The sequence below is a fragment of the Stigmatopora argus genome, chromosome 24 (genome assembly GCF_051989625.1).
Source record: "Stigmatopora argus isolate UIUO_Sarg chromosome 24, RoL_Sarg_1.0, whole genome shotgun sequence".
NCBI classification, from domain to species: Eukaryota; Metazoa; Chordata; class Actinopteri; order Syngnathiformes; family Syngnathidae; genus Stigmatopora; species Stigmatopora argus.
In genome coordinates, this window is record NC_135410.1 from 3,600,210 (window position 1) to 3,626,275 (window position 26,066).

Here is a 26,066-nt window from a genome sequence, read left to right on the forward strand (position 1 = left end):
GGTGTAAGGAGGAAGCTAATGTTAAGCAACAGACAAAGCATACGAACACATGTACATTAACACACATCTAAACAACGTCAAATTATGAATTCAAAACAACTTAGCGTTAAATGGCTGCTTATTTCAGAAATCGACTCTGTCACTGTATGTCCTGTAAATTCTTTTTCTGCTATCCAAAGAAGTAACAAACTACATCTCATCATTCAATACAGAGAGGCCATGCCAAGGGGTCATCGCTTTCAATGCTTTCTTCTGTTTCAATATCGTAGCGATGGTCATGCAATATCAGTCATGGATGGATAATCGGGCTCGCTTCTTCATTTCATTTGCACCAGTAATTTTAAATACAGAACAGAGTTGTTTTAATCATGCTTGGAAAAAAAAAACATGTAAAGTTGTGAGACATCAAATGGAGGGTATTTGCGTTCTTATTTTTGTTCTGGGGGATTCTTTTGGAGAAGACAGGCAGAAAGACACACGCAAAACTGAGGCTCAGGGTCACTTCCCACACCAGCGTGCTTAATTGCAAGAAAATGACACCCTCGTGTTATCTGACTCCATTTTTAAATTCTTTCCGAGTGGGCGTTAACCTGAACATCAGTGGGGGCAAAGTATACAAAATAGGACACTTCATCCTGAGCTCTGTGGCTCCCAGGAAAATGGGGACATAGGGGGCCAGGAACAGTTTTATGAGATTGTTACTCTGTTAAGCTTTGAAGTATCTATTACACCTTTAGAACACAGTAATAATTGTTTCTAAAACAAAAACCTGGGCCATATTCTGTAAGCACACATACCTGTAACACAATCCAACAAACAGTGTGTGCAAAGTTCATTTTTTATAACGGCGGCCAGCGAAGTGTAGATGGTCGAGCAGGACGCAATGCTACAGAGACAATTTCAAAATAAAATAACGGATATAGGAAATGTATTGTTGTTTTGGGGGATTTCTTAACTTGGTACTTGTTTTCGTATGGAACAGTAATTTGTATACCAAAGGGGTTTTGTAACCTGAAAGTTTCATATGTAGAAGCATTCGTAAGTAGCGGTACCACTGTATTTGAAAGGAACAGTTCGAAGACCTTTGTTCAACTAGTTTGAGTCGACAACAAAACTTTACTTGATAAATGCACTGCTCAGGACAAGGGGCAGTTTTAAAGATAGGCTAGGTTCCAGTGGTGGTCCGTGCATTTTGGGGTAGCGCCTTCTGCTATCGGAATCAATCCAACCCTCAAAAACTATTTTATGGCTATAAAACCTCTACAGCAGCTACAGATGCGACACATAAAAAATCATCAATAATAACCTCATACAATTGAAATATTATTTAGGAATATAGCCATATTTTACTCACCCCAAATCCTTTTTAACTGTAAACAATATCCATCCGCCTTTCTTTCCTCCTTCTTTTCTATCGACATCGAAGCTAATGCTGAAAGTCAAGCCTGTCCTGTCGTGTTTCTGACATAGTCCGTCTTGAAAATGGCTTTAAATCAACACAACAATATATTTGCTTGTGCAGCTTGCTCCAAATACAGTTTGGTAGCTCTTTGTAGCGCACTGAAACTGGCGCACACACCCTTTTCCCGGCTGTAACAGGCTTGCTAGCTTCGGAGTTGACCGCCCTTTCTTAATGATGTCCATTTTTTTCTGGAAAAGTCTGTCTGGAAAATAGCTTTGTGAGCAAATCTGCAACCAAATCCATTTTCCTCTGTCGGCCATTGTGGGTGGAGTTTGCGATCTCTGGCTGCCTCACTATGGCTTTGGCCCGCCTACTCTCTATAGCTAGCCAATCATAGTTGGTGAAAGCAATGACGTATTCCAGCCAGCAAAATGGCAATGCCTGCGAAAAAGCATTGTGGTGTTGCCAACTCGAAATCTGATTGGTTTAAAGCAACAGTCTTGTTTAATGCAGCAGAGCCCGCAGAACTGATTGTGAAGGCTTTGAGGCAGATTTATGATCCTGGCAACAAATAATGGCTGAAATGTGATTGGTTAAATGCTTCAATATGAAAACACACATCTGGAAGCAGTGCAACCAGGGGGAAAAGCAATGAAAGGAAGCTAACAGACCATTTGGAATAATAAGTATTGATGGACAAAATATGATATATGATTCAGATATTTCTTAGGCCAGCAGAGAAGGCCTTGAAGGCCCTGACGGCCCGCCACTGCTAGGTTCAGAGGTAGAGGACAGGATGTTAGCGAATATTAGTGCAGGAGTACAAAATAGTTAGTCATACCTCTACTTACGAATGCCGCTATGTATGAATGTTTCAGGTTACACATTTTTAACGTGCAAATGAGTGACGCGAGATACGAAAAAGATCCAAGTTACAAAATCCCCCAAAAAGTAAATGCATTTCCTTATCCGTTACTTTATTTTGAAAATATTGTCGCAGATGCATTGATTCTCACTTTAGACCCTCGCTACCCTCTACTGGTCAACATTTAATCACTCTTAATCTATCTCATATAATGACAATAAAAGCATTCAATGCAATTCAATTGGCTGTCTCACAACAACCACTATCCATGTTTCAAGATTCTTTATTACATACATGTCCACCTCGGCTAAATGCTCCCCTTATTAATGATAACAATTCCTCTTATTAAGCGATCAAAACCGTACAAATGTAATGCGGCACATATTTTCACAAACACACAGGGCACACGTATAAGTCCAAAATGTAACAAAGTGGATGGCTTTCGGCCCTGGTAGAATGGGCTCTTGCCGCCATCTGGCGAACAAACACGAGTATTACGTCTATTCTATTCTATCTCATATAATGACAATAAAAGCATTCAATTGGCTGTCTCACAACAACCACTATCCATGTTTCAAGATTCTCTCTTACATACCTGTCAACCTTGGCCAATGGTTCCCCTATTAATGATTGCAATTCCCTGTTTAAGCGATTAAAAAGCGTACAAATGTAACGCGGCACATATTTTCACACACACACATAAAGCACACATAAACGTCTAAAATATATGTAGTACTGCAAAGTGGATGGCTTTGGCCCTGGTAGAATGGGCTTTTGCTGCCATCTGGCGGACAAACGGGTATCACATCTCCCATTATAATGGCCGCGGAGGGAACTATTTCAGCGGGGCAGTGCACATTTTCATATGCTTTATTTTTTTAAAGACATTAATAAATCATTTCCTTATAATGTTCGCTCATTTTTGTGTTTCGTCATATCTTTCATACAAAATTGGGACACTATGACCAATTTTAAAGGGTTTAGTTGGTAGTTGTGTGAGGACCGTGGAACGAATTATAGAATTTACATATAAAGTACACCTCTACTTATGAAATTTTCAAGTTACGAAAAAAGTTTTGGAACCAATTAATTTTGTAACTGTATTATTATTATTATTATTATTGTTATTATTATCTATTTTAAATACAGAATAATAACAAACAATTGTGGACAGTTATACTAGGTCTATGTTAGGGTTATTATTGGTATTATTATAAATTTGCTGGAACGCTTTGCTTGATTTAGAAAGGTCATGTTTTACATGTCTTGCTTGCAACCGTGATAAACAACGGGAAGGTCGCTCCTCTATCCAGCTGGACTTATCAAAGTTGTTTTGTGAAACCTCGACCTCTCACACGGATCCGGGAGAACTCTCAATTGTTTTGACTTCGACTCCAGGTGGCGATATCGCTTGCCCTCCGAAAGGACCTGCAATTGTTTTGATTTCTGACCTTCAATTGTTTTGAATAGATGCTTGCTTGTTGTTAACTCTTATGAAAATCAATGCACAGGAGAGGATTCGATTCATCAGAATGATCTGGGACAGAGACGCGTCAGGATCGATTCTCTCTTGCAAAAAACCCGGTTATGAGTCAGATGCCTCTTGTGTTGAAAGGTGAATTTGGAATACCTGTTGGTGAACCTATCAGTCTACAATTGTAATGAACAAAAACAATGACTAGAAATCTATAAGAATTGTAAAATACAGCTCTATCTCAATGAATTAAATCAGATGATATCGAATGAATTAATATTGTCAGGGTAAATTATTGTTAGCCGCTGCCTGATGGTGTAGACCTTCTCTCGCCTGACTTCGGTGTTGGCAGGCACGGGCTCGATTCCCGCTGGTGGTATGATTTTGATTGTGAGTCCCGTGTGCCCTATGGCTGGCTGAATGGCAACAACCAAGATCTCACTGAACTGACAACAGTTTAAACAAGAGTACAGAGTCCAACAACAATTTGAAGATATATTGCACCATAAAACTTGATCTGATAGCCTGGTGCCAGACCCAAAGCAACAAGTTTCATAAAGAGGCAAAGTACTTCCAGAAAAAAGAAGCTTATTCCAGCAACAGGATGAGGTTAATGGTTTTTTCTTTCTTGTTATTAGTCACATTAATTAATGCATTATTTTTAACAGTGATAGTGTCTGTGGCAGTCTGTCTGCTCTATATTTGCAGTGTTCTTTCAATCTGGAGATACTATTTCTTCCAGAAAAAAGAAGCTTGTTCCAGCAACAGGATGAAGTGAATGGTTTCTTCTTTCTTGTTATTAGTCACATTAATTAATGCAGTATTTTTAACAGTGATAGTGTCTGTGGCAGTCTGTCCTCTCTATATTTGCAGTTTTCTTTCAATCTGGAGATATTTTTCTTTTCATCTGCTTTGTCTTTGAAACCAAACAAAAAGTGATCTAAACAGGTTTGGTTTATTTAATTTGTCAAATGATTAAATGTTTTAAATCAAGTTAATTGCAGGTTTCCTCGTGAGTCATTGTATGAAAAAAATTAAATACAAAAATGATTATACATTTTGAGTTTTAAATACACTGATTATCAAAGGAGTTGACCAATGTGCTTAACTAATTAATTAATTCTAATATATGCCTCATGAAAAACATCATATACCCAATCCCAAAACTTGGCCCTAACACAGGGGTGGGCAATCCGGTCCTTGAGGGCCGCAGTGGGTGCAGGTTTTTGTTGCAACCAATCCAACACAGCACTAAAACAAGAAGCATCTGACTGCAATCCACTGATTGTATATCTAACATGCCAGATTGGTGGAAAGGTTTCCTCTTATGGGTTGAAACGAAGACATGCACCTCTTCGTGGAACTAATTGCCCACCCCTGCCCTAACATAAGACATTACTATAATAAAAAAAATACTTAAGACTGTGATCCTTCACCACTTCGTGGCTTCAACATTCATGGAGTCAGTGCATCGCGGTTTTTTATCTTAAGAATAAAAAAAGCTATAAAAAATTCATGCTGAAACTCACAAACGGAAGACAGGGGATAACAGCAGTTGACAGCAGTCAGACCCCCGCCACATTTCACCGTAGAAGAAGAATGATATAAAAAAGCCGACATCTTGCCTTCTCCTGTTTTGTTGCGAGTTAATTTCCCCCTCGTGAACATCACTTGTGGAGAAATTTCGGCAATCCTATTCCAGCTTTATTTGGACATTGAGTAGCTGTTGAAAATGCCTCCTAAGCGACCCGGCATCCAATGAGCCAAGGAAAAAAAGAGATATGATGACAGAAAAACACGCCGTTGTGGCTAAATTAATCTACCAAGCATTTTACCAAAAAAAGAAGCGAACATTTGGAAGACAGCCACAATATCCTTTTCCAAGGACACTAAGCAAGTAGTAACCACTATGAATAAAGCAAAAGAACGAGCATTGTGAGGGATTACGCTGTGAAAAAGTGAAACTAGCATGACGAGTGGACGTCAACTCAATAATAATAATCGGACATAGGCTTTGTCATCATCATTGACTCGACAAAAGCCTAATTGTCATCATACCCAGAAACTGCGTATGACGAAATTGGTAGTGCTTCTCCACAAGGTGCGCTTTCCCGGCAAAAGACCCAAATAAGTGATAATTTCGGACTCGTAATTTGGCATTCTGCCGTGATGGATACATCGCATCACCCCCGAGCGGATCACTTACCTCTCACTGTCTTTCACTTACTTTCAGTCAGCCAGTAGGAGGCAGATCACCACCCAACGTCTATTCATATTACCTCGCCCCAAAGTTATTACACAGAAAGGATTGTGTGTCGTGTTACCGCAAGTTTAGAGTCCTGATGGATGTGGGAAAAAAACTGTCCTTAAGCCTATTTGTCCATACTTTGTGGGACCTATAGCGTCTGCCAGAGGGCAGCAGCTGGAACAGATTGTGACCAGGGTGGTATGGGTCCCCGATGATGTTCCTGGCTCTGCTGAGGTATCGAGGGCTGGCAATGTCTTCCAGTGAGGGCAGAGAGCAGCTGACGATCTTCTGGGCAGTGTTAATCATTTTCTGCATGGCCTTTTTGTCTGCTGCCGTGCTTCCAATGTACCACACTGTGATGCAGTATGCCAGGATGCTCTCCACAATGGCTCTATAGAAGGTTACCAGAAGCTTAGTGTTCATGTTGTTCTTCCTGAGTACCCTGAGGAAATGGAGTCGTTACTGGGCCTTCTTCACTACTGCCGTGGTGTTTGTAGACCAGGAGAGCTTATCCGTGACGTGGACACCCAGGAATTTAAAGGACTGGACCCTGTCTACACTGTGTTTGCGAAAGTCCAGGATGATTTCTTTAGTTTTCGTGGTGTCCAGTGTGAGATTGTTCACCGAGCACCACGAAGACAGTTTGTTGACCTCATCTCTGTAGGCGGACTCTTCCCCCCAGGAGATGAGTCCGACCACAGTGGTGTCATTGGCAAATTTGATGATGGAGTTAGACTGGTGGGTCGGTGTACAGTCGTATGTGTACAGGGAGTATAGAAAAGGACTCAGTACACAACCTTGAGAGGAGCCAGTGCTCAGTGTAATTGAGGAAGAGAGGTGGTGGACCAAGTCTAACAGTTTGTGGTCAGTTGGTTAAGAAGTTCTTTATCCAGCAGCAGATGGAAGAGGATAGTCCAAGGTGGGAGAGTTTGTTAGTCAGAATGTCCGGTGTTATAGTGTTGAAGGCTGAATGAAAAGCATCCTCACGTAATTCCCATGGTGCTCCAGGTGGCTCAAGTGCTCTTTGTAGAGCAATGGCGATAGCATCCTCAGAGGACCTGTTTGCTCTATAAGCAAACTGGTGAGGACGCCATATTATTGTTATTGTAATTGGTAATATGCCACATCTTCTTTGGATTATTTCCTGTGAAGTGCTCCTCGATTTTCTTTGTATATGCTGCCTTGGCCTTTTTAATGCCTCTCTTCAGCTCTGCTCTGGCAGCGCTGTATTGTACCTTGTCGCCTGATCTGAAGGCGGTGTTACGGCATTTGATGAGTGCCTGTGTCTCCTTGGTCATCCAGGGTTTTTGGTTAGGAAAAACCCGTACCCGTTTATTAACAGTGACGTTGTCCGTGTAGTTTTTGATGTAGGAAAGTACAGTGTCCGTGTAGTCCTGGAGGTTGTCGTGTTCGGAAAAGTTCCCAGTTGGTGCGGGAAAAACAGTCCTGCAGCTGAGAAAGGGTGTCCTCAGGCCAAGTTTTTATTATCTTTATTTGTGGCCTTGTTAGCCTCCGGAGTGGCGTGTATGCGGGGGTGAGGGATAGGCAGAGATGATCTGATCCAGCCAGGTGAGGGAGGGAAGTGGCTTTATAAGCATGTTTGATATTAGAATAAACATGGTCAAGAGTTTTGTCTCCTCTGGTGTGACACTTTACGTACTGAATGAACTTAGGCAGAACAGTCTTTAAACACGCTTTGTTGAAGTCACCAGCGACAATGAAGACTCCATCGGGGTGGTCAAACTGCTGTTTGTTTACAGCCGTTAGCAGGTTAAGTGCCGTGTTAACGTTCGCATCCGGAGGTGTGTAGATCGCCGTTACTATGACGACCGTTAGCTCCCTAGGTAAATAGAAGGGCCTGCACCGTATTGCTAATAGCTCTAAATCCGGGGAGCAGTGAGTGTTAATGATCCTAATGTCGCAACACCATTCATTGTGTATAAACACGCTAAGTCCCCCTCCTTTGCTTTTGCCTGTTAATTCTTTTGAACAATCGTTTTGAAATAGCGTTCGGCTAGCTAGCAATACCGCAGCGTCGGGGATTTGCGGGTCTAGCCACATTTCCGTGATGAGAATAATGTTACAGTTCCTAACAAAGCTGTTGGTAGCAATCTGAAGTTCCAACTCATCCATTTTGTGGGTGATGGATCTGGCGTTGGTCAAAAAGATACTCGGAAGCGGTGCTCGGTGTGGTTGTCGCCTTAGCTTAGAAAGCTAGGCCCACCCGGCATCCGCGCTTTTGTTTTCTCTCTCTTCGCCGCCTCCGACGTACTCTGAGTGGGCTGACTATCCACGTAGATCCCGGAGGTCTCGAGATGTCCTCGGGGATATCGTAGGTCCGTTGGTAGTCTGTTGTGAATTCGGATATATCGCTTCTCCTTCCGAGAGTAATTAAATCCTGGCGACTGTACAATAACAAACGACACCAAACTGGAGAGCATAGAGCCGCTGCGTCCGTGTGCGCCGCCATCTTGCCAAATATGTTTTACAGTGGTTCGCGGTTTTCAAAAAAGGGTCTAGGAGATTGATAACAACATGGTCAGAGCCATTGAATTTGGCAATCGCCTTGACAGTGTCATGTCCTTGTACCAAAACATATTTGTAAAAGAAATTTCCCGAATACGGGATGAATAAAGTTATCCAATCCAATCCAAAATCTAATGTTTCCAATTATACTGTGAGGTCCACCAATTTGACATTTGTAAGCATGCAATAATGCCACAGGAAACATTTTTCTGGTCAGGGGGAAGACAGCTTCTTCGTCTTTTGCTTCGACGTTTCCCATCCGCTTTGAGCTGCCTTCCCCTTTTATTGCGTAAGAAATAATGTGTGTGTACAACATTTGATGTGTGTGTGCTTTTGCTTAGTTCCTTATTTTTTTCTTCAGAAAACAGGTGTGCACTGTTGTTCATCTGTTTCTCCAGATCATCACAGATTTCAGCATCAGCAAATGTATCACGATCATCTTTCGCAAAACACTTCTCCTCAGATGCTTCCCCAGAGGTCATGCCCTCAGATAGCCCATAGAAAGTTCATCCAGAGCTCACGTCCTTAGATGCCCTTGTAGAAAGTTCACACAGCATGCGAAAATATATTTTGCAAGCTTAGTGCTGATCAAGCAGTAGTATATAGAAAATGTAGCAACTGTATAATAACACTGATAAATGATACATATGGTTAATAACTTCACATTATGTTCGAAAATTGTTCAACTGCCCTGTTTACAGAGACAGGGGATAGTGCTCTGCTTCAGTATGCTACCATTCCTGCTAGCATTCATTGTCACCTGTATGAAATGTAGCTCGCCAGTGCCACCCCAAATTCCCCCACCACAATGCTGGACTGCAGGTAAGATAAACTGGTCTTTGTACTCTAAACCTGGCTGCCACCACACATACGTACTTTATACCACCTGAACCAAAGAGGTATATCTTGGTTACTTCTGACCCAGAAATCTATATCCTCAGTCTGCTTCTCTTCAGCAAACCTTTTGCTGGCTTCCAAGTCCATTGTTTTTAGAATAGTTTTTTCCTGGTATGATAGGCATGCAGACCAACTGAATGCAGTCTGCAGCGTATGGTCTGAGCACTGACAGACTGAAGCCCCTTCAACCACTGCAGCACTCATACACTTTTCCAAAGACAACCTCTGAAGCACTCATATACTTTTCCAAAAACACCTCTGCATAGGAGGTCGAGCGCACGCGCTCAGCTTCTTTGCTGTCCTCTTAAATTGCTATATGGTCTAAGAATTGTAGGCTTTTGGCAATCTTCTTATAGCCTAGCCCAGGGGTGGCCAAACTGGTCCTTGAGGGCTGCTGTGGGTGCAGGTTTTGTTCCAACCGATCCAGCACAGACAGTTTAAACAATGAGGTTTGTGATGAAACAAGAAGCACTCGACCAAAAGGAGGACCCTTGATGATGTGTATGTAGCACGTGGCTTCACTGTTATGTTGCTGGGAGAGGAAGTGTCAGGCCCAGGGCTAGGCGGGTGGGTAGATGCACCTGTCACCCAATCACAGGACCAGCAACAGACGGGTCGATCAGCACCAGGTCTGACCAATGATCATCACCGCCCTATTTAAGCCAGCTAGAGGTTAACCATGTCGCTGGATCATCTCTATCAGTTCACTGTTAGTACTTTCTCGCATTTCTTCCTGTTCATGCTGCCTGATCTCCAAATTCCTGTTTTGCCCTAGAACCATGTTTTTCACTCACGGATATTGTATCTTCACCTTGGATTATCCAACGGCGCCTCTTTACCCCCATGCCACGTTCACCAACCTGCCTACGCTCTTACCCTCGTACCTTCGCTCCGTCTTGGAAAATAGCAATAAAGAGAAACTGCCACCATCAGAGTTATAATTGTGCCTGCTTTGGGGCTCTCCAATCATGATCATAACAGCATGATCCAGCCCAGTATTGCATCACCAGCAGGAATCAAATCCGCGCCTGCCGACTGAACCCCTACACTAAGGCGGCAAGAGATCAATGCCACAATCATAGTGACGATGCGCAGGAAGCGCCGTTGCATGGTCCTTACTAAAAACATGATCACAGTGGCCAGATCTGGGGGGGTTGACCTTGAAAATACCCTTGTGGGCACACAGGTTGACTGGAGACACCTGGTGTGGCAAGCTGGGTTGCAGGCTGTCACCTCGGGGCCCGACCAATCGAGGTATCAAATATCTCACAGACGCTACTTTCATTGCAGACAAAACACATGCCGTTGCCTCATGCTCAACAGACATAGTCATCCCTACTTGCTGTGGTAGCTCCGGTGCAGCCCTACCGTGAACCTATGGTGCCATCGCCTGCCCCATGTGACAGCAACCTCTGGCGCCCGCAGCAGCTCCTACCACTCTGAAAAAGTGGCATTGACCGAGGCACTCTCCTGGCTTGGCTGAAGAAAAAAGCAGACTGGCAGACATCAATCATCCTCAGTGACTGCAAATTGCTGGTCCAAGCTATGGGAAACCCCCACACGCAAGACCCCGCCATTCGCAGACTTCAGGGTGACATCGCCCTTTTCCCTCCGCCTAAGCGACTACAGCTACTGTGGATCCCGGGCCACTACAACATACGTGGTAACAACCTGGCCGATGCGCTAGCTAAACTTGGCTCGTCAGATGACCAAACCCATACCTCCCCGGACGCAGCCACAAGACGCGCCATCATCCAACGTGAAGATCGCTCTCCCCCGTCTCCCACCCCCGCCTTTTGCAGACCTACACAACAAAAGTCACAGAGGAAGAACTTGCCCTACCGAAAGGACACCACCCCCTGCTCCCCCGTTGGCTCCACCTTATGGGGAAATCCGACTCGAAACTGAATCGTCTGAACACCTATGGCTCCGCTGTCCGGCCTTAATGACCGAACGCTACCATTGCGGCCTGGGTAACCCCCTGGATGAACTAATCCACGTTCCAGTGGCAGCTCTAGCGCTGCTCAGGGTAATCCTCAGGCGCCTGAGGTGAAAAAGAAGAAGAACGGCAACCTTGGTGCATGGCGGGCTTTCCTGGTACAATGCAGCATGTTTTTTGAACAACAAAGCCTAAGGTATAGTACAGACCGAGCCAAGATAGCTTACCTCATTGGCTGTCTTCGCAGTGACATTGCAGGTCTCATTATTCAATTTTGGGTGGAAAATGAATGTCTGGGTAAAGTTGTGGCACAGTGTTATGATGGTGCAGCGGTCAAGTCTTCTGGATTAAATGGGGTGCAGGCTAAAGTTAAGGAGACAGCACCGTTAGCTTTATTCATACACTGCTATGCCCACCAGCTCAATTTAGTACTGACTCAGGGGGCCTCTGTGAGGGGTAAATCCCCGACATCAAAATAATCTTCAAGCAGAGGAGGCACCAAACATGTAATAGTTTTAGACTCCGTCGGCCTTCTCGGAGTGGTCGAGTGGCAGGCTGTTTTCCACGACCGTCGCGGCTCGCTAGCTTCTTTGTCTCCTGTTCGCCCCCACTCCTTCGAAGGGGGAGGGGGCGAGCGGACAGAGCCCACGTCAATCTGGTAGCTTTGCTTTGCCAAACACACATCCGAAAAGGGGACCGCAAGCTCTTTTATTCAAGGTAGGCGAAGACAAACTTTAGGCGGGAACAACAAGGGGAGGCGCTATATACAAAGTGGTGACAGACCTTGACCAGTAGGTGTCACTAAAATTCTATTCTAGATGCTAATGCTAAGAATATAAGATAAGAATACAAGAGAAATAAATTCCATATTCCACAGCCTCAAAGCTTAAAGATTGCAAGATATTTTTTGCTCACCTGAATGGCTTTGCTGCATTTTTTTCGAGATCACCTCGACGCACACAGCTGCTGGACGAAATCTGCCAGCGCCGTCTGCCCCGTGTGGCACCAACCAGTGGCAGTACGCATCCAGAGTGGTCAATATGCTATTTGAGAAGAGAGCTGCTCTAAAAGAACTGTTTCATCACATCCTGGAGCATCATGACGAGTACGACGAGTAGTCTGTGCGGTGTGCTGATGGATTTAAAGCAAGTCTGGATGATTTTGAATTTTGTTTTTTGCTTCACACATTTAATGGCATTTTTGAGGACCAGATTTCAAGACCACGAAAGACTGATGTTTCTCTCCCTCCTCGACTCGCAGATGTTTCAGGAACACCAGGAAACTTTCCCACATGCAGCCTTCTCCAATTTAACGCAGAGCCACGGAACACTTTTCGATCTGCCTCGGCTAAGAACAGAACTGATTGTAATGTATGCCATGGATGATTTTGCAGGAAAATCTCCCACTGATCTCCTTGACTTCCTTCAGCAGAAAAATCTAAGTGAGAGCATGGGGCAGCTGTACACATTAGTGTGTTTAGCAGTAACCATCCCTGTGTCCACTGCTTCTGTCGAACGGACATTTTCAGCCCTGAATAGAATCAAAACTTATGCCAGAAATACAACGGGACAGACTAGACTTTCAGCAATAGCTTTGATGGCGATAGAAAAGAACTTCTTGATGGACCTGAAACGCACGTGTAATCTGTACGACAGAGTAATTGAAATCTTCTTGAGGAAAGAAAGGAGCATGGTTTTTGTGTATAAATAAAAATATTTTTTGTCTATTTTCCGAAATGATATTTAAATTTTTGAGGTTATTATTGATTCTTTTTATATGTGTCGCAGCTGCAGCTGCAGTAACGGTATTATAGACATAAAATACTTATTGAGTGTTGGATTGATTCACACGTAGCACTACTGAAAGCCCAGGTGTGAAATGCACGGCCCGCCATTGATAAATAGAAATATAGAAGTATAAAAAATCACATCCCGGCTAGGTGATTTCTAAAATATTGCAGTCTAAGATATTGCACATTGTTATTGGACACCCCGAAGTTATTGCACAGAAGGGATTGTGTGTCGTGCTAACGCAAGTTCAGAGTCCTGATGGCTGTGGGAAAGAAACTGTCCTTAAGTCTATTTGTCCGTGCTTTGTGACACCTGCAGCGTCTGCCAAAGGGCAGCAGCTGGAACAGGTTGTGATCAGGGTGGTATTGGTCCCTGACAATGTTCCTGGCTCTGCTGAGGGAGTGAGGGCTGGCAATGTCATCCAGTGAGGGCAGAGAGCAGCCGGTGATCTTCTGGGCAGTGTTGATCACTCTCTGCATGGCCTTTCTGTCTGCTGCCGTGCTTCGAGCGTACCACACTGTAATACAGTATGCCAGGATGCTCTCCACAGTGGCTCTATAGAAGTTTACCAGAAGCTTAGTGTTCAAGTTGTTCCTTCTGAGTACCCTGAGGAAATAGAGTCGTTTCTGGGCCTTCTTCATCACTGCCGTGCGTTTACGAGAGTCAAGGATTATTTGTTTAGTTTTCTTGGTGTTTAGTGTGAGATTGTTCACCAAACACCACAAAGACAGTTTGTTGACCTCATCTCTGTAAGCAGACTCATCCCCCTGAGATGAGTCCGACCACAGTGGTGTCATCGGCAAATTTGATGATGGAGTTAGACTGTGTACAGAAGAGGACTCAGTACACAGCCTTGTTCTCTAATGGAGAAAGACAGGTGGGGACCAAGTCTAACAGTTTGTGGATGGTTGGTTAAGAAGTTCTTAATCCAGTAGCAGATGGAAGAGGATAGTCCAAGGTGGGAGAGTTTGTCAGACAGAACTTCCGGTATTATAATGTTGAAGGCTGAGCTATAGACAAAGAAAAGCATCCTCACATAGTTCCCATGGTGCTCCAGGTGGCTCAGTGGTGTGTAGAGCTACGGCGATGGCGTCCTCAGTGGACCTGTTTGCTCTATAAGCAAACTGGTGAGGGTCAACTGAGGGAAGGATTGTATCCCTGATGTGGCGGGTGACCAACTTTTCAAAGCACTTCATGATCACAGGCGTAAGTGCAACAGGCCTATAATCATTTAGGCTGTCAATGGTTGGCTTTTTGGGGCCAGGGATAATGGTGGCAGATTTCAGGCAGGATGGGATGATGGATTGTTGCTGGGAACAATTGAAGATCTTTGTGAAAACACCAGTCAGCTGGTCAGCAGAGGCTTTGATCACTTTCCTAGGTTCTCCGTCAGGGCCAGCAGCCTTCCTGCTGTTCACAGTCCGCAGTACCTGTCTCACTTCATGTTCCTGAAGCTCCAGTGTACTGCTACAGGGTTGTGGTGGATGTGTTTAGACTGGGTCTGATTTGTCAGTCTCAAAGCGGGCAAAGAAACGGTTCAGTTGCTCTGCTAGTGAGGCATCTGCGTTAACAGACACATTATTGTCATTGTAAATGCTAATAGTCGTATTCCCTGCCACACTTCTTTGGGTTATTTCCTGTTGCCTTTGCCTTTTTAATGCCTCTCTTTAGCTCTGCTCTGGCAGCGCTGTATTGTACCTTGTCCCCTGACCTGAAGGCGGTGTTACGGCATTTGATGAGTGCCTGTGTTTCACTGGTCATCCAGGGTTTTTGGTTAGGAAAAACCCGTATCCGTTTATTAACAGTGACGTTGTCCGTGCAGTTTTGGATATTGGAAAGTACTGTGTCCGTGTAGTCCTGGAGGTTGTGGTGTTCAAAAGGTTCCCAAATGGTGCAGGAAAAACAGTCCTGCAGCTGAGAAAGGGTGTCCTTGGGCCATGTGTTTTTTATCTTTATTTGTGGCCTTGTTAGCCTCCGGAGTGGATGTATGCGGGGGTGAGGGACAGGCAGAGATGGTCTGATCCAGCAAGGTGAGGGAGGGGTCTGGCTCTCTAAGCATGTTTGATATTAGAATAAACATGGTCTAGAGTTTTATCTCCTCTGGTGTGACACTTCACGTACCGGATAAACTTAGGCAGAACAGTCTTTAAACATGCTTTGTTGAAGTCACCAGCGACAATAAAGACTCGGGGTGGTCAAGTTGCTGTTTGTTTACAGTCGCTAGCAGGAGGCTAAGTGCTGTGCTAACGTTAGCATCCGGTGTGATGTAAAGAGCCATTACAATGACAATCGTTAGCTCTCTAGATAGATAGAAGGGCCTGCACCGTACTGCCAAAAGCTCTAAATCCGGGGAGCAGTGAGTGTTAATGATCCTACTGTTGCAGCACCATTCATTGTGTATGTACACGCAAAGTCCCCCCCCTTTGCTTTTCGCTGATAATTCTTTCGAACGATCATTTCGGAATAGCGTCCGGCTAGCTAACGATACCGCAGCATCGGGGATTTGCGGATGTAGCCACGTTTCCGTGATGAAAATAACATTGCAGTTCCTGACAAAGCTGTTGGTAGCAAGCTGAAGTTCCAAATCATCCATTTTGTGGGTGATGGATCTGGCGTTGGTCAAGAAGATACTCGGAAGCGGTGCTTGGTTTGGTTGCTGCCTTAGCTTAGCAGCTAGGCCCACCCGGCATCCGCGCTTTTGTTTTCTTTCCCTTTGCCGCCTCGGTCGTACTCTGAGTGGGCTGACTATCCACGGAGATCCCGGTGGTCTCGAGATGTCCTCGGGGATATTGTAGGTCCGTTGGTAATCTGTTGTGATTGATATATCGCATCTCCTCCCGAGAGTAATTAAATCCTGGCGACTGTAGAAAAAGTTTGCCTCGCAGATGTTAGTAAATAACGATAAGATTGAGAAAACAAAACACTAAACTGGAGCGCATAGAGCCGCTGCACCCGTGCGCGCAGCCATCTAAAGCGAATGCTGAAAACTTTAATGGTTAATTGAATTGAATTCCCGGTAATTGGATTGGATAACTTTATTCATCCCGTATTCGGGAAATTTCGTTGTCACAGTAGCAAGAGGGTGAGGATGCAGGAATAGGAAAGGCATTTTAGACATAAATAGATAGGTAATAAGAAAGTTAATAAATAAATACATGAATAAATATATAAATAAATAAGCGTGTTGCTTAGCACATATATACATACATACACATAAATGTACATGCATGCATACGGTAGGTCTTAACACTCAGCCATTTTTTTGTTAAAGAGCCTGACAGCCGATGGGAGGAAGGATCTGCGGAAGCACTCCTTCCTGCAATGAGGGTGCCGCAGTCTATTGCTAAAGGAGCTTCGGAGGGACTCCACAAACTCATACAGGGGGTGGGAGGTGCTGTCCATGATGGACATCATCCTGGTCAGCATTCTCCGCTCTCCCACTTCCTCCACAGAGTCCAGAGGACAGCCCAGAACAGAGCTGGCCCTCCTGACCAGCTTATTTAGCCTGTTCCTGTCCCTCTCCGTGCTCCCGCATCCCCAACAGAGCACCGCATATTATATAGATTTAAAGCTTCACCATCAAGTGCACACATAAATAATAAATAAATAAGTAATAAATAAATAATAGTCGACATAAATAAGTCGTCAACATTAATAAGTGGTCACATAAATAAGTAGTCTGGTACAAAAAGTGTCTGACCTAACCACTTCAGCCACTTTTTGTACCTGACTACTTATTTATATATATATATATATAAATATATATATATATATATATATATATATATATATATATATATATATATATATATATATATATATATATATATACATATATATACATATATATATATAAATATAAATATAAATATATAGTGGTGGACCGTCAGGGCCTCCAAGGTCTTCTCTGCTGGCCTAAAAAAATATCTGAATCACAGACTGATGTTAATTATGTTTTTTCCCAATTGTTTGTCAACTTCCTTTCATTGCTTTTCCCCTGGTTGCGCTGCTTCCATATGTGTTTTCAAAAAGAAATGAATCAAAAACAATAAAAAATTCAAAATGGTGCTCTAAAAACAAAGATGAGAGGAAGTAGGGCATATATAAATAAAAAAAATACAACAAAAAATCATATGCTTGAGGCGGGAAATACGTTTGGCAAAGTAGCATTAACTCTGAGTGCCGCTAAAAATACAAATCCAGTCTTTTGCTAACAGAGACAATTGATTTGAAGCGGCAGGGTGGTTTATTCGCTGCCAATATATATATATATATATATATATATATATATATATATATATTGGCAGTGAATAAACCACCCTGCCGCTTCAAATCAATTGTGTCTGTTAGCAAAAGACTGGATTTGTATTTATATATATATATATATATATATATATATATATATATATATATATATATATATATATATATATATATATATATATATATATATATATATATATATATATATATATATATATCGTCTGAGCCTGTCTGAAACATGTTTATTCGTTTTAAACCTGCCTTGACATGCTCATAAAAGTGACATTTGCCTGCAACACTCCCTTTAACACCTGTCTGTTATTGTATTATTTCAGTGCTGCTGTGAATCGGACAACACTTAAGAGAGAGCTTGAAAGGTTGGAGTGTCACTTCACGTGGAACCTGAGCTCCCAAAGGGCTAAACTTTTTATCATCAGGGATAATCTGGAAGACATTGGCACAGTGGAGGGATACAACTGGCTGGGACATATTTACAATTTACAGGCTTATATACACTACCAGATTGGAAGCCCAAAAGACGCTCTGCGTTTCTTGAGCAGGGCTGCGGAGGCTTTGCGACAGATAAGAAATACTGTCTCAGAGGAGGGCCCTTGGCTACTTGTAAACTATGCGAACCTGGCTTGGCTACACTACTACATAGGAGAAGAGAGAAAAAGTCACACTTACCTGTCCAAAGTTGATTTTCTTCTAAATGAGTATCCTTCTCCATATCAGGCGGAACTCCATCCAGAAATCTATGCAGAAAAAGCCTGGGCAATGATGAAATTTGGAAGAGACAATACTCTTCTCGCAGTGCAATATTTTCAGAAAGCCATCAGGATGCAGCCAGACATGATTGAATGGCACTCCAGTCATGTTTTGGCACTAGCAAGTACTTCTAAACTGTACAAAACCCAACTCGATATGAACACATTTGAGAAATTAAAACTAGCTAAGAAACATGACCCAGAGAACCTATACCTGGCAACAATTTTCTTGGCAGCTTCTGCTGGCAGAGGAAGAAGATTTGAAGCTGAAGCATGCGAATTGGCAAAGAAAATTTTGAAAAAGCCTGTCAGCAGCTACAGTGGTATTAAACCGTTACTTAAACTCTACCGAATTTATTTATCAATAGATGAAGCTCTTGACTTGGCAGAGGAAGCTCTTCAAAGACATCCAGGAGAACGTTATCTGAAGAGGTGTGCTGCAATCTGCTACAAAAAAAAAATTCTTTCAGACATTCCACCAGAACAAAGCATAATTGACAGGGCAATCAACCTCTATGAAGAAGTTATTTCTCTATACCACCAATCCTCTCTAAAAAGACAAATAACTCTTGCAAATATATATGTGAAGTCAATTCGCAGCCAATGTAAAGCTGATGAAATATTTGAGGAATTACTCCACAAACGTAATCAGGACCCTAGGGACAGACAGATGGTTTATAACTACTTTGCAAAATATTGTCTTTTAACTCATAAGCAGAGCAACAAGTCTATAAGATATTACATGAAAGCCGCAGCAATACAGTATCCTTCTATTTATCGTGATAACAGCATACAAATTCTGGAGAAAATTAGGCAAAGGAACAGAAACAGAATGTGTAGAGAAATAGAGAAGTTGCTGGACAATCTACATGAATAAAAAAAAGAAAGATTTGCAGCACTTAGCTTTCGCCTTCAACTCTCATTAGACCCGGATTTTTTTATTATTATTCCAAAATATTTTTTGTGACGGAGACATTTTTTTTTTAGCCAGATTTTGTTGCCGTACCTTATATGTATGAAACAGTTTATGGAACACAAATCATATATTGTTCCCATGGAAATTAATATTTGTGTTTATTTTTAGCATATCTGTGACTGGAAAAAAATACATACAATTTATACAAAGCATAATGACAGCAGTCTCAATTTGAGACTCTCAAACCTGTGGGCTATGTGACATCAAATTTAAATGATTGTACAACCCTCCTAAATTGCAGTTGTTTTCCAGGGATGTTCATGGATTGCATTTATTCTAACTCTCTGTAAATCACTTACAGTACAAGCTACAATAGCTCAGGCGTATGGTATAGTTTTTAATCATCATGTTAGCCAAAGTGAATTAGAAATATTAGTTAATTGGTTGAAATGTAATTCTAAATGCGCTGCATTTGGTTGGCAACCAATTCAGGCTGTCACAAGCCTACTGCCAACAGTGGGCTGACATAGGCTCCAGCATCCTTGTTTTTGCCGACATGCTAATCAATAATCACACTGAGACATGCCTGCTTCTATTGCTTCAGTACATAATACTCTAAAGATATTAAAACCATGCTGCAGTCAACAATAAAAACATCTAAAATATCAGTACAAGCGAAAGAACAAAGCTGTGCTAAAACTTGATACAGCCACGCGAACACATGATTACTGATGGACAAAATGATGTTGCGTTTCGACAGCCAGTTGTGCCCACTACAAAATGACAGTGACAGAAGATAATCATCATTGCCCTGACCACAAAGACACAGTAACTTTTTAGCCCAATCCAAGATTGCTGCGCAAACCACGGACAAGGCACCGACCGCCACCTTCAAAGAGACTATGACATATGACGGACTCTGGGCCCAGTTTTGACCTCTGGTGTTCATCAATTTATTCCTCTATACCAGTTTTTTTTTTTTTTTACAGTTCTGGACTTTGTAATATATTGATACTAGAAATGATAATTGCCTCAGGTTATACAAGTGTGTTTAACCACGCCACCTAGTGGCCGTTGTGTAATACAGCGTGACCCGGATGGAGTGGTGTTGTGTGTCCGTTCTGGTGTTGCAATAAAGAGCTACACATGTGTGAACCCTGGCTCCGCCGTCTATTGCTGTTATGGTTATATTAACAGTTATATAAAGTGCAAAGTTATCACAGTGGCGACAAGGATGGGATCCCTTTCAAGACGGTAGGGATTAAAAGTTTCAGAACGAGGAAATTAAGGCGTTACAAGGAGGTAACGTGACTTTGCAAACTAGCATTAGCAAGAGTTGCTAAGCTAACGGTGGCACTGCATCATGGCCAGATTCATTGGAAATCTCAGCGAATACAAGGAAGTTCAAGAAGATTCTGTGTCTTACTTGGAGAGGTTTGAGCAATGGATGATCATAAATGAAGTGGAGGAAGGTAAAAAAGCCAACGTGTTCCTGTCTATAATCGGTGCAGAAGCTTACGGACTGTTAAAAAACCTCTGCTTACCAGATAAGCCAAGTAGCCTCTCGTATGATGTGCTAAGCGGAAGATTATCATCTCATTACAAACCGAAACCGCTGGTGATCGCGGAGCGATTCAAATTTCAAAAAAAGGAATCAGAAAGGAAACGAGTCTGTGTCAGATTATATTGTGGCGTTAAAGCAGCTATCCAGCCACTGTGAATTTGGTCTCCATTTAGACGAAGCAATGAGAGACAGATTTGTTTGTGGATTGAGAGTGGAAGCTATTCAGAGAAGATTACTCACGGAGCAAGATCTAACATTTAAAAAAACATGCGAACTGTCGTTATCCATGGAAATGGCATCAAAGAATACGTTGGAGTTCGCCAGCAAAATGAAAGAACCTGCCACAGTAAATAAGATTGACCAGAAGAAGACAAGCAAAAGTGCGTGGAAATACCGACCAGCCACCAGCGATTGGAAAAGTAAAACCACAAGTGGAAATTTCAGACCACAGAGAAGAGAAAATCATCAACCCTGTTACAGATGTGGACTTAGCAACCACGCCGCTCATGAATGCAGGTATAAAGTAGAGACATGACACAAGTGTTCAAAAGTAGGACACATAGCAAGGATGTGTAAAACTAAAAATTGGCAAGGACACACACAGTATGTAAAGGAAAATAAAAATGAGACAACAGGAAATGTTGATGATGAACTGTGTGAGTCATATCACTTGAATGCCGTGTATCCCACAAATGCTGTCGGAAATTGGAAGAAGGAAATGACAGTACAGGTCATATTAGAAGGAACTCCTCTAGAGATGCAACTCGACACAGGAGCTGCTGTAACACTTATTTCTGAAATAGTGTATAAGAAGCATCTCTCTCATCTGCCATTGAAAGTAAGTAAAGTGCAGCTGTCAACTTTTTCCGGAGAGAACATTCCTTTGATGGGACAAGTGACGGCCAAGGTAAAATATGGAAACCAGAGTGGTGATCTACCACTAGTGATCGTAAAAGGTGACAGACCAGCCCTACTTGGCCGTAACTGGTTCAAAAACTTCAAACTGGACTGGGCAAGCATCTTCTCAGTTATACCAGCAAGGGGCGGTAACAACGCAGATGTGGATACAGTGTTGCAGAGACACAAAGCAGTGTTTGCTGAGGAGTTAGGCACTATTCGGGATTTTAAGGCCAACATTACAGTAAAGCCAAATACCAAACCGATCTTCAGGAATGCCAGACCAGTGCCGTATGCATTAAAGAATGCAGTTGAGACTGAGTTAAATCGCCTAGAAAAAGCTGGCATTATCTCAAGAAAAAAACAGTCAGTGGGCCGCGCCCATAGTAGTGGTACCCAAAGCAGACAAGTCAATTTGTATCCGTGGAGACTATAAGGTCACAGTAAATCAAAGTGTGGAAGAGGAGACCTATCCACTACCAAACGTTGAAGACCTTTTTGCCACCCTAGCTGGAGGCACTCTTTTCAGCAAGTTAGACTTCTCACATGCTTACCAACAGCTGGAGTTAGAAAAAGACTCAGAAAAGTATTTGACAATAAATACTCACAAAGGACGGTATGTGTAATAGACTTTCATACGGAGTGTCCAGTGCTCCTTCTATCTTTCAGAATGTGATGGACCAGATTCTCCAAGGCTTGGAGCACGTGACCTGTTTTTTAGATGACATTTTGGTCACAGGAAAAACAAGAGCTGAACACCTGAGGAATCTGGAGGAGGTACTGAGCCGCCTGGAGAGCTACGGGGTAAGAGTGAAAAGAGCAAAATGTGACTTCATGCAGGAGAAAGTAGAATACCTGGGGCATCTGATAGATAAGGAGGGACTGCACCCCACTGAGACAAAAGTTGCAGCCATCGTTAATGCACCCCAGCCTACAAACGTCACAGAGCTACGGTCTTTTCTAGGACTATTAAACTATTATGGTCGGTTCATGAAAGACCTGTCGACGGTGCTGCAGCCGTTAAATCAACTACTGAAGAAGGAAGTTGATTGGAAATGGACTACTAAATGTGCAGCAGCATTCAAAGATGCAAAAGAACAATTAGTAAAAAGCTCAGTAGTAGTGCACTATGACACCAAGAAACCCCTGAGATTAGCTTCAGATGCATCCCCTTATGGAATTGGGGCTGTCCTGTCTCACATAATGGAAAATGGAGATGAGAAACCGATCGCATTTGCATCGCGTACATTGACAGAGGCAGAAAGCAAATACAGTCAGATAGAGAAAGAGGCTTTGGCCATAATTTTTGGCGTGACCAAATTTCATAAATATTTATATGGCCAAAAGTTCAGTTTAATAACTGACCACAAGCCCCTTCTTGCTATTTTGGGACCCAAGTCTGAAATTCCCACTTTAGCTGCTCTGCGAATGCAGCGCTGAGACTGATGGCTTATGACTACAGTATAGAGTACAGAACGTCAGCAGAAAATGCCAACGCAGATGCGTTATCTAGACTGCCGGGGAAAGAAAAGGATAACACCGCGGAGGAAAACAGCATCTTCTATTTCTCAGTAGTGGATGAGCTTCCCGTGCAAGCTACAGAGATCGCACAGAGCACTCTCAAGGACCCAGTCCTATGCAAAGTACTGGAGATGACTCGGTCTGGATGGCCAAGTCAAAACAAGGACGAGAGACTGAATCCATACTTTTTCAGGAAAAATGAACTGTCTGTGGAACAAGGTTGCATATTGTGGGGAATTCGAGTTATCATTCCACCAGCACACCGAGAGCGACTACTGCATGATCTTCACCAAGGACACCCTGGAGGGTGCAGGATGAAGGCCTTGGCCAGGAGCTACTTGTGGTGGCCGCAGTTGGACAGTGAAATAGAACATACAGTACAACAATGTGAAGCCTGTCAGAGTGTGAGGTAACTACCTGCAGCCGCACCTCTACACTTCTGGAAATGGCCTACTAGAGTTTGGCAGCGAATACATATTGACTTTGCAGAGAAAGACCAAGACAGTCATTCAAAATGGCTTGAGGTCATCGCCATGGCAACAACCACCACATTTTTTCTTCCTACGGGCTTCCTGAGGAGATTGTTTCTGACAACGGACCTCAATTCACTTCGCAGGAGTACAAGACATTCCTGCTGAGCAACGGAATAATACAAACTTTGGTACCAGCTTACCATCCCGCTTGCAATGGAGCTGCAGAGCGAGCAGTTCAGACAGTGAAAGCATCACTGCTGAAACAAGTACTCGAGGAGAAGAACCGAAAGGTCACAATAACTATGCAGCACAGGCTAGCTAACTTCCTGATGGCATACAGGAGTAAACCGCACACTGTTACGGGATGTACACCAGCTGAACTGTTTCTAAAATGTCAAATCAGGACCAGGTTCAGCTTACTGAAACCAGATCTCGCTCGAGTGGTGGAAGCAAAACAACGGAAGCAGAAACACTATCATGATAAAACCCCCTCCAAGCTGAGACATCTGTCTGAGGGTGACTCAGTCCTGATCCGGAATTTCCGTGGAGGAAAGGAGAGGTGGACAAAAGGAACAGTGGAAAAGAGACTCGGACCAGTCACCTACCTGGTGTGGAATGGTGTGATTATTTAGTGACGATTCATCTCTACCATATATTGATTTTCTATGTGTCTGCTCTTTTGTTGTTGCATCCATAGACTCAGCGAGTGGTGCGACTTGGCGCTGAACGTTTACAAAAACCATAGAACTCATCCTGGACTTCAGGCGGAACAAGCCCGCTTCCCTCTGCTGACCTCACTTGGACTACTTCATTTTTATTCATTTCTTATGTATTCATTATTGTGTCTGTCTGTGGTTATTTGAGGACTATGTGTTGTAAGCTTTAAATCTCATTATATATAATGACAATAAAAGCATTCAATTCAATTCAGATCAGTGGGAGATTTTCCTGCAAAATCATGCATGGCATACATTACAGTCAGTTCTGTTCTTAGCCGAGGCAGATCGAAAAGTGTTTCGTGGCTCTGCGTTAAGCAAGCATAAGCAACAGTCCAAACACCAAACACCACTCATCCACCGGGATGACATATATTTTCAAACACTTCTTTTCCAGTCGCTGTCCCATGCATTTAATGTCCATTAGTTCCTCTGTTACGTGGAAATTGGAGTTCACTCCACGGATGAAGATGGCCAGTTGTGCAGTATCAGTCATTGTAGTGCTTTCATCCCCAGCAAGAGAGTAGGCATTAAAGTCTTTGCTTCTTTCACTCAACTGTACTCTTAAATCAGTGGCCATCTCACAAATTCACTCAGTAACTGTATTTCTACTCAGGCTTATATTTACCAGCATCTGCTTTTTGTCTGGACATAAGAAGTTGAACACCTTGATCATGCAGGCTATCAGAAATTCTCCCTCCATAAATGGCCGGGCTGATTTGGCGATCTCCTCTGCCAAGATAAAACTTGCTTTCACGCCAGCTTCACTTTGTGATTTTGCACAGGTAAAAAACTTCTGCTGGAATATAAGATTCTTCTTTAACTCTTCTGTTTTCTTTTTCTTCTGCTCTGCATCCAGGTCTTTGAGGTTATCTTTATCTTTAGTCTCAAAGTACCGTCTTAGATTGAATGTCATCATAGGCGCCGTTCAAGCGGCAGCCAGTTGCAGTAGCTCCCTAAACCCTCACTCGTATTCTGTGTTTTACAGCTTTTTTATCCTTTATTTTTACGTTTTATTGTCTCTTAAGATTTTACTTGTTACTTTACTTTATATTTTATACTCCATACTTTAATGTTTTACAACTTAACTTTCAAGACTCTACTTCAAGACTCAAGTTGTGCGCGAGGCAGTCTTTGATCTATTAGTTTAGTTTATCTTTGTAAATTCTGGACATTACATTTTTGACCCATTCAGCCATGCCTCCGCTATTTTACACAAAGGATCAGCTGTTAGCGCTACGCAACACCTGGATGCCCCTGGACCTCCCCGTGGAGTTAAAGAGGAAGAGAAGAGGATGCAGAGCTGGACGAAAATGTCAGGAGAGAAAGCGACGCTTCAGACCCAGCATCCCATCTATTATTATGGGGAACGTAAGATCTCTCCCCAATAAGATGGATGAGCTAACGGCGCTTACCAAACTACGACTATATATCGGAAAATCTGTATTATGTGCTTCACGGAGATCTGGATGAATGAACTAACACCAGACTCTCTCGTCTCCTTGGATGGTTTTCAGCTGAGGAGAGCAGTAGGAAGAAAGGTGGGGGACTAGCTGTTTTTATTAATAGTAGCGGGGTGTAGCCCCGGGCATATTACGGTCAAGGAGCAACTTTGCACTCGAGATATCGAGCTAGTAGCTATTAGCATCAGGACGTTTTACATCCCCGGGAGTTCTCGCACGTTATCGTAATAACTGCGTATATACCTCCTTCCGCCAAAGCGGCAGTCTCTTGCGAGCTGCTTCACGCTACTGTGTCGTGGCTGTAGACATCACACCCCCAGTCTCTCCTTTTTATCTCCGGTGATT

At 43.0% G+C, this 26,066-nt stretch overlaps 1 protein-coding gene across 3 annotated transcripts; it reads left to right on the top strand.

Moving 5' to 3' along the window:
• The first annotated feature begins 1,427 nt into the window (after positions 1-1,427).
• Positions 1,428-24,474, top strand: LOC144069361 (antiviral innate immune response effector IFIT1-like). 3 transcript variants are annotated; one of them, XM_077594710.1, is made up of 3 exons: positions 4,317-4,350; positions 4,428-4,515; positions 17,740-24,474. In XM_077594710.1, exons 2-3 carry the CDS (start codon positions 4,511-4,513, stop codon positions 19,046-19,048), a joined length of 1,314 nt encoding a protein of 437 aa, XP_077450836.1. In that variant the 5' UTR covers positions 4,317-4,350; positions 4,428-4,510; the 3' UTR covers positions 19,049-24,474. The 3 variants fall into 3 exon arrangements, with proteins under 3 accessions (XP_077450837.1, XP_077450836.1, XP_077450838.1); XM_077594711.1 differs by lacking the exon at positions 4,428-4,515 and having other exon boundaries at positions 1,428-4,350; XM_077594712.1 differs by lacking the exon at positions 4,317-4,350 and having other exon boundaries at positions 4,368-4,515.
• Positions 24,475-26,066: the final 1,592 nt, after the last annotated feature.